This window comes from Ammospiza caudacuta, chromosome 4 (genome assembly GCF_027887145.1).
Source record: "Ammospiza caudacuta isolate bAmmCau1 chromosome 4, bAmmCau1.pri, whole genome shotgun sequence".
NCBI classification, from domain to species: domain Eukaryota; kingdom Metazoa; phylum Chordata; class Aves; order Passeriformes; family Passerellidae; genus Ammospiza; species Ammospiza caudacuta.
Genome location: NC_080596.1, coordinates 24,002,717 through 24,011,754, shown reverse-complemented (window position 1 = coordinate 24,011,754; position 9,038 = coordinate 24,002,717). Strand labels below are relative to the sequence as shown.

Here is a 9,038-nt window from a genome sequence, read left to right as displayed (position 1 = left end):
ATTTTATTTGTATCCGTCTTGAGTTCCCACAGCAAAATAGTCAACTTCCAATTAACAAAAAAAAAAAAAAAAAAATTAAAAAAGCGCTCAAACAACAAAAGTCTTCAAACAAACCAAACAACAACAAAAACCTTACTACTGAGAATCAACAAAAATTATCTCTTCTCTTCTTTTCCTCCCCTTTTCCGTGGTTTCATTATTTAATCTCTGATAAAATGAGATTATCTGTACCCTTTAGTGAAGGCAGCAGACGTCTTTAAACTGGTTTAATTGATTTATCGTTTTGTTGTTTTGTTTGGTTTTTTTTTAACAGAAAGTGCATTACATTTAACTGGTCTTGCAAAGGGCTTTTCTTCTCTTTACAAACCGAATTATTTTTAATATAAATTAATAAATGTTAAGATGCTATATCACGATATATCATCGTTATTAGCTTAAAAAAAAAAGAAAAACAATTTACATTCTCTAGTATTTCGTATGATACAAAAGAAAACACACTTTAAATTCAAATACAGCAACTAAATGAATTTTATACTTTGACTGACAGTGGTTGTGACAATTCCCACCAGCTACTTTTTCAACGCGCGGTTGATTGGGAACGGTGTAAATGAAAGCAAACTCTGTCTCTCCGCCCTCTCCCCCCCCACCCCTCCCTCCCCTTGCACGACGACCGCAACAGAAAGTGTTTCAAAAATACTAATAAATAGCACGCGGGGCCGCCGCAGTTTCGGCCCGAGGGAGGCACCGGCGGCGCCCACGGCGGCGTTTCCTCGGCGGTGCCCCCGGTGCTGCCGGAGAGCGCGGGGCGGGCGGGACGCTGCGCCCTCGGCCCCCGCTGTACAAAAGACAACAACAAAAAAAAAAAGAATGTATATTACATTTTAAATATTCACAGTAAGGAACGCCTACGGTCGCGGTGACTCACGGTTTATTTACAAAGAGCCGGCAAAGCCGCCCGGCCGGAGCGGGGCCGGGCTCGGGCCAGCCCCGCCGCTCCGCTCCGCCCGCCGCCCCACGGCAACAACGCGCGGCGCGGGGAGCGGGCGCGCCCGCCGGGCCCGCCGGGGCCCGCAGTCCTCTCTGCGCTGCCTCCGGCGTCTGCTCCTCCTCCGGGCGCGTAGAGTCTAGAAAAATAGATCTGTACATCTCCGAACGCGGCGGAGGGCGAAGCAGGCTAGACGGAGGCCTCCCCCTCCGAGGGATGCAGCAGCAGCCCGCCGCCCCCCGGCTTGTGTTTCTTCAGGAGCTGCGTGATCTTCTCATCGTCCGAATTGGGGTCCAGGGGCTTGTTGTAGTCATCGTCCTCCTCCTCGTTCTCCGAGGCGCCCTTCAGCCGCTCCGTCTCCGAGTCCTGCTTCTTCTTTGCCGTCGCCATCTCCGCCGCGTGCTTCTTCCGCCACTTGGTCCGTCGGTTCTGGAACCAGACCTGCCCCGCCGCCACCGTCAGCATCAGGGCAGGGCCACCCGCGGCGGCGGCACCGGGCTGCTCCCACCCCCGCCGCCCGGCCCGTGCCCATCTCCCCATCCCCGGCGTGCGCAGCGATGCCCGCTCCGCCGCCCTTGGGGCGATTTCCCCACAACGAAAGCGGCCGATCCCCGCCGCACCGCGCTCCCGGCCGCCGCCCACACCCGGCCCGAAGCGGGCCGACAGCCGCCCCCAGCTCCACCGAGGCTCCCTGCCATCCTGCCTGGGGCGGGGATACCCACATTTGGGGCCGATGCCTTCCCCAGCCCTCCTGCCCCGCCAGATGTATTTACTCTCCGGCAGGGCGCTGCCAGAGCAGAGGGGCATTTTCATTGTAGAAGCTGCAATAATTTATTCGCAGCCATCGGGACGTATTTGCCGTGACAAAGGAGGCACTGCAGATCAGACTGAAAGCGTGAGCACCGCCGAGGGGCCCCTCTGGCCCAGTCCACCAAGCAAACGCCTCTGCGTGTTCTCGGGGGGCTCAGCCCGCTCTCCCAACCCGTCACACCTCCGCTTTACCCAAAACACAGAGTTTTAAACCAAAACGTAAGAGTGCGGGCGCGGCAGCGCGACGCCCTAACATCCCCCTTTCCCGGCTTTCCCAGAATGCTGGCCACCCCCACGGTGTTCAGAGCTCCTCAGTCTCGGTTGGGTTTGTTTGGTTCAATTTGATTGGTTTTTAAAATGCTTTAAAACTACTTTCTCGGCCCCGTAGTGAGGTGATAAGGAGAGAAATGCCGGTGGTTGCCGGGGAAGCCCTCGCCAGCCCGCAGCATCTCCGGCTGCTTCAGACGGGACCCCGTTTCCGCGGCGGGGCCCTTTTGTTCCCCGCTCCTCCAGCCCCGCACCGCTCGGTGCTCTCGGTGCTCTCACCTTTACTTGGCTCTCCGTCATCCCCAGGGAATACGCCAGCCGGGCTCGCTCCGGGCCCGCCAGGTATTTCGTCTGTTCAAAAGTCTTTTCCAGAGCGAAAATCTGCTGGCCAGAAAAAGTGGGTCTTGTATGTTTTCTCTTCCCGTCCTTATCCAGCAAAATTGAGCCTTGATCTGGCGAAGGGAGGGGGGGGGGGGGGGGGGAGAGAAAGGGAAGGCAGGGACAGACAAGTTAATCTACGGATTTGGGAAAGCGCTTCACTCCCAAGCGGCCCCAGGGGACGGAGGGGTCTCTACGCGGGGGGTAAGAAAACTACTGCCGAAGCCAAGCGACTGCTCTGGCCTCTCGGCTCGCCTTGGTTATTTTTCCTTTCAGATCAAAAATCTGAGCAGGCAAATGATTTGGTTTTTTTTTTGTTTTTTTTTTTTAAAAAAAAAAGCCGCGGCCAGTGCGAGCGGGTAGTAGCATAAAGTCCTGCTCGGGGAAAGTTTGTGCGCGCCCCTAAAGCCAACCCCGGCCCCGAGAGTGCCCAGCAGCGACGGCGGCAGCGCGGATAATTTCCCCTCGGAGGGTTTCGCTTTTCGCCGGCGATAATTGGCGATATATTACAGAGTTTTGCGCTGACCGAGGGGACGGAGAAAGCAAAATCAACTTAAGAAACGAAAACAAAAGAAATCGAAGCAAAGCCAGCCCGCTCGGCTGCGGCCGGGCCCTGGGCAGAAAGGTCTCAGAGCGATGCCAGGGCGCTGGGGCTCCCTGGCACGGGGAGCGGATCCCACCGGGGCTCCCGCGCCCTCTCCCCCCCTGCCCCGCCGCGCCGGGTACTCACGGGGGGCGCAGGCGAGGCGGGCGTCCCTCCACGGCGGGCTCTGCATCACCCCCGGCCAGAAGATGGGCGTCCGGCCGGGCAGCTCGGCCAGCGGCTTGGGGTAGCGCCCGGCGGCCACGGCGGCCGCGGCGGCGGCGGCGCCAGGGCTGAAGTAGAGGGCGGGCGGCGGCGGCGGCGGAGGGCTGAGGCTGCCGAAGCGGGGCAGCCCGGCCAGCAGCCCGGCGGGCGCCGCCGAGGAAGCGGAGGGCGAGGCGGAGGCGAGCGCTGCGCCCGGCAGGGGCATGGAGGGCCGGCTGAGGATGTCGTTGATGCCGTGCGGGGTGGCGGCCGAGAGCTGCGGCGGGGCCGTGCCCAGCGCCGAGAGCCCGCCCGCGGCGGCGGCGGAGGCGGCGGGCGCCTTGAGGCCCGGGGAGCCGAGCGGCGGCGAGGGCGAGGCGGAGGCGGGCGAGGCGGAGGCGGAGGAGGAGGAGGCGGGCCCGGCGGGCAGAGGGTACGCGGGGTACAGCGGTGCCTTCATCTCGGCCATGCTGTGCAGGGCGGCCAGCGGCGGGCTGCCCAGCAGGAAGGCGCCCTGCCGGGGCGCGCCGTCCATCTGCCCCAGCGCCAGCATCCCCGTGCCGCCGCCGCCGCCGGCCGGGGGCGGGGGGCCCGGACGGCCCCTAGAGCCGCGGGGCCCCGGCGGCCGGCCCGGGGGTGCCGCCCGCACCGGCGACGCGCATCCAGCCCGCGGGGGCCGCCGCCTCTAGCGGGGAGCTACGCGCCCGAGCGGCGGCCCCGCCGTCCCGCCGGGCATCGGGGCTGCGCCTCGGCGGACGCTGCCTGCCGGGGCGGAACGCGGAGCGGCGGTGCTGTCGGACACGGCGGCTGTATACGCGTGTGTGTGCGCAGCGGCCGTGCCCGCTCCGATGGACCGCCGGCGGCTCACAGCGGCGCGGGGGCTGCGCTCGCCGGCCCTGCCTCCTCCGCGGCGCCCCGCATCGCTCCCGGCGCGGTTCCGGCGGCTCTGTCGGGGCTGCGGGCGCGGCTCGGGGCGCACTGCCGCGCCGCCCCGCTCCTGCCTCCTTTAGCGGGGGCACGGCCGGCAGCGGGCGCGGCGGCGGCGGCGGCGCGGGGCGGGGGCGGGGCGGCTGCCGGCCCTGCCCACCCTGCCCGCCCGCCCTGAGCCAACTTCGGGCTCCCCGGCTCCCCTCGCCTCTTCTCCTGGCTTTTCTTTTATTTTCCTCTCTTCTTCCTCTCTTTTTCCTTTCCATTTTTCTTTTCCCTCTTTCCTCTTCTTTATCTTTTCCCTTTTCCTCTCCTTTTCCTCTCTTTCCTTTCTCTTCTCCTTTCCTTTTACTTTTCCCTTTTGTTTTCCCTTTTTCCCCTCCTGTTTCTTCTCCCTCTTTTTCTCCCTTTTGTTTTCCTTTTTTGCCTCTCATTTTTTATCTTCTTTTTACCCTTTCTTTCTTGCTGTCCTTTTTCCTTTGCTTTTTCCTTTCTCTTTTACGATTTTTAATTGTAATTTTTCTGCATTTGATTTCTTTATCCTTTACTTTCTCGTTTCCTTTCCTTTTTCATTTTCTCTCTCCTTCTCTTTTCCTTTGCTCTCTCTCATTTAATTTCTCTGTTTTCCCCCATCATTTTATCTTTCTTTCTTTCTTTCTTTCTTTCTTTCTTTCTTTCTTTCTTTCTTTCTTTCTTTCTTTCTTTCTTTCTTTCTTTCTTTCTTTCTTTCTTTCTTTCTTTCTTTCTTTCTTTCTTTCTTTCTTTCTTTCTTTCTCTTTTTCTTTCTTTCTCTTTTTCTTTCTTTCTCTTTTTCTTTCTTTCTTTCTCTTTCTCTTTTTCTTTCTTTCTCTCTCTCTTTCTCTCTCTCTGTCTCGGGAGCGACTCCAGAGCGCAGAGCCGCCCGAGTCCCGGTGGGGCCGGGCCTGCCCCGGTGTTTCCTTGGGATGCGGGAGGTGTGAACAGCCTCGGCCCTTCCCGCACGCTCTGGCCCCTGTGGATGCTCTCTGTCCCCGCTGGGTGCGGGTGTTGCTGCCGCCGGGCCCGGGCCCTGCCCGGTGCTGTGCCCTCGCAGCCCCGATACCAGCGAGCCCCTGGGCACCTCTGCCCGGCACCCCGGCTGCTCACGGCAATTCCCGTAGCCTAAGGGAAAAAAACCCCCATTTGTCCCGTAAAGAGCATTCCACGGAAGAGTGATGCAAAATCACCCTGAGCAATTTTTACCCTGTGCTGTCTGTGCCCGTGTGTTGTACCTGTGGGGAACTCTATTTTCCTCGAGCGTGGAAAAACGGGATGATGCGAAAATTAATTTTATTTTAATTACGAATCTTAGCTAAAGCGGAGGCACGTTGGTCCTCTACCTGCAACGATGTTTCCTTCTATTTCTAAATAATCCCTTGTTGCTCTGAATTGTTTTAGTTTGAATTATAAATCTGCTGCATACACTTGGAGGAAGGGCGCATAGGGTCTTGCCTCGCCTTAACTTTGGCGCAGCCACACGAAGGGCACCGCCGGGAAGCTCGAGTTAAACCTCCGAGTCAGAATTTCTTTTTTTCTTTGTCCTCTTGTCACTTCGCAAATATTCTAAAAGAAACCCTAAAAGAAGTGTTTTCCTGCTGGTTGCGGAGGAGCCGGAGGCGCTCGGCCGCCTCAGCCCCGCACGGCCCCGCAGCCCCGGCTCAGCTCCGGCAGCGGCAATGGAGAGGGGGAGCCGCCTCTCAAAGGGAACGATTTGCATCTGAATTCAGGGGGAGAGAAATGCTAAACCGCTTTTGTAAGTGCTGAGGCAGGCGCGGAGCGGCCCCGCTGCGTGTCCAGCACCCAAGGGAGCCTCTTTTCCTCCCTCCTGCCGAGGACACGGCGCGGGGGCAGGGGCTCTCCCCGGCCCGGACCCGCTGCCTCCCTCCCTGCTCCAGCGCCCCAAGGGAGCTCTGCCAGCGCCGGGCAGCGGCGGCAGCTCCGGCCGCGGGTCCGCGCTGGGGCGGGGGCAGCGGGCCCTGAGCCCGCAGCGGGTCCTGCCGGGCCGGCCGAGCTGCGGCACCGCCCGGGGCTCTGCGGGCCCCGCCAGCCCCGCGCTCGGCCCGGCGGTACCGGCGGTACCGGCCCGCTCCCCTCGCTCCGCGCCCCTTTCCCGGGAGTTCGCCGCCCGGCACCTCCCGGCTTGTTTTCCAGCGGAAGCAAAACAAAACAACCCCTCCAGCACAAGAGCTTTTCCTCCTTTTCTACTGCAAGAAACTGATGGCGTATTGAAAAAAGAGTGTTTATTTGGGGGTCTCCTCGTGCAACTTCTTCCCTAAAGAGAGCATCGCAGGTGGGATGGTGCCCATAGGGCTGCCCCTGCGTGAGAAATGGATACAAAGGCAGACACCAGAATTACCTTCTCTCTGATTTTAACGACCGAAATATTCGAAAATATTAATATTTGGTTTCCTTTTCCATGCTCAGCTTCTGTTTTCCCTAAGCTAGGGCAGTCAGCTGAAGTAGTGAGGCAAAGTAACTCGGGAGGCGGCCGGGGCTGAGCAGAGTGTGGGACACACCGTGAGCACCCAGGGAGCGGCGGGGCTGAAAGCCACCCCAGCAACAAACTTCACTAAAGGGCGAGCAAGCCGCAGCCTGCAAACACCGCAGCCGAAGCACTCCTTGAGCAATGGGGCTGCTGACCGGACCCGCTGCAGCCTTTGGGGCTGCTCACCAATGCCCGGCTGCGTTTCACCACTTCCACGGGGTCTCATCGCAAGCGCTTCGCCGCTTCAAACAGAGCAACCACCAAGGAGAGCGGGGCCGAGCGGCGAGCCGGAGGGTGCAAAGCGAGAGGAGAGCAGCTCCCTCAGAATCCCTCAGAACCCCATCGGGGCCCCGGGAAGCCCGCGGAGCCCCGGGGACGGAGGGCGGCAGGGACAGCGGGGTCCCGGCTGCCAGGGGCGGGGGCTGCGGGCAGGGAGGGGCTGAGCTGCCATGGCCAGCCCGGCCTCCCCGGGAGGCAGTAAGGAAGACGTGAGTATGGATTCACAGGTACGCAGGAGAAGCGTTGTCAAAAAAAAAAAAAAAAAAAAAAAAAAAAAAGAAAGAAAGAAAGAAAGAAAGAAAGAAGCAAGCTGTTTTGCTCGTTCGAGGCTGAAGAAGTACGAGTACGAGTGCTGGAGCAGCTATGGCTCCAAAATTCACTCAAAATTCACTTCCACCAGAATGGTCCCAGTGTATCTGAAAGGGAAAGAATACCCCAACCAAACCATAAGAACACCTAAAATTAAAAGGTCGAACGTGCTTTGGCATTGCAGGGTCAGATGTTCCTCAAGCTGCCGAGACAGAGCCCGCACTGCAGCATCGTGCGGGGTGCTGCCCTCGAGGAAGGGCTGCTCTGCCCCACAGAGCTCTTCCAGCCCCCAACAGCAGAGACAGCGAACCCCACCTTGCCCGGCTTGTTCCCTAATAAGTCATCGTGGCTGTGAGAGGAGCCTGTCTGAACTAAATGAAGCAGTCACTTTATTTAGCAAATAAAATATTTTGCCACTACCATATGTTCCTCATTGCAAGCAGGCAGCCCGTTACTTTCCCAAAGTGGTGGATGGGTACATAGACACCTTTTTGTTGTAGCAGCACTGTAAAGCCTTTGAATCATTTGTCGTCTGCCCTACATCGTGGGAAGGAGCTGAGCCAGGAAAGCATAATGTTCTTCTGGGCGCTAATTCGAACTCTTAATCAAGATCTGATTACCAAAAAGGAAGACAGAGCATAAAAACGCTATAAAGATTGAATTTTTTTTTTCTATCTTGGCCATAACTCACCCCACAAATGTGTCCATTATGACATTCACTCTAGAGGAAAATTGTGATGTTGTTGCAAGATTCCCTACAGCGGAGCTGCTGCCAATGATGATGAATAATCTCGGTCCATATGCTAGCTCTATACATCTCTACAGCACCAGCCTGCTCTCATCCTCTTCCTGCTTCCTCAAAAACACGGAATATTTGAAGAACAGTAAAAGTTAATTAAAAATAGTTAATAGGTTAATCAGACTTGGTCTTATATTTATCTAATGCAGAGCACTGATTCTTTAGTGATGTAGCCTGAGGCATTACCACGAGCCAAGAAAATGAATCAGACATTTAATGGAGATGTGGAAACGGAAATTTCTTGTAAGACTACAAAATCGGACGCCAATAATACACTAAAATATAATAATTTTATCATTAAAATTCCACGCATGAAATGCCATCCTGTGTCCTCTTGCTAGGTGATAAACTGAGACAAAGCTGGCCAAAAGAATTTTCAGGAGACGGTCCTTTGGGTACATCTCACCTGCTTTTTGACATTCTTGTTGCAGAGTGTCTGCCCGCAGACCTCTGGTGACAGCTTAGGTCAGAGGCGTCGCTTAGCGGGAGATGCCACCGCGGGCTCCCTGGGCTGCCTGCAGAGTGCCGAGGACCACGAAACGCTGCCAGTTCTCTCTGGGATGTGCTGGCCTCGCCCTAGGGCCGGCACCGCTCTGCGTTACTCACGTGTGCCCGCGCAGGAATGGTTTGTGCGGGCAGCGCTTTCCCTGTCGGGCGGTGGCGATGCTGCGGGCTCGGCCCTCCCGGGCTCCCGGTCCCTCCTGGGGACGCGCTCCCGTCACTTGGCCCCGCTGCGCTCCCAGCATTCTGCCCCAATTTCTCTTTGCATTGACACTGAAGCGTACCCAGAGTAACTGGGAGCGGAGGCTGAGTGTGAACGGGACACGGTCATTGCCTTTTAAAAACAGCTGCAAAGAGGAGGGTGTCGCAGGCTGCTGCCTGCACTCACCTCTGTTACCACTTCAATATTTCTTTTGCTGTTCTTAAGTGAAATGCTCAAGCATTTTCCGTATCCTCAGGGACGCAAAATATTTTTCTCGTTTCTGGAACATTG

The 9,038-nt window shown here is 57.4% G+C and overlaps 1 protein-coding gene across 1 annotated transcript; it reads right to left on the bottom strand.

Annotated features, from left to right (window-relative positions):
• Nucleotides 1–1,174: 1,174 nt before the first annotated feature.
• Nucleotides 1,175–3,780, bottom strand: NKX6-1 (NK6 homeobox 1). The gene is made up of 3 exons (XM_058804144.1): nucleotides 3,171–3,780; nucleotides 2,342–2,514; nucleotides 1,175–1,426 (listed from the first exon to the last, which is right to left on the bottom strand). The coding sequence occupies exons 1-3, from the start codon at nucleotides 3,778–3,780 to the stop codon at nucleotides 1,175–1,177; spliced, it is 1,035 nt and encodes a 344-aa protein (XP_058660127.1).
• Nucleotides 3,781–9,038: the final 5,258 nt, after the last annotated feature.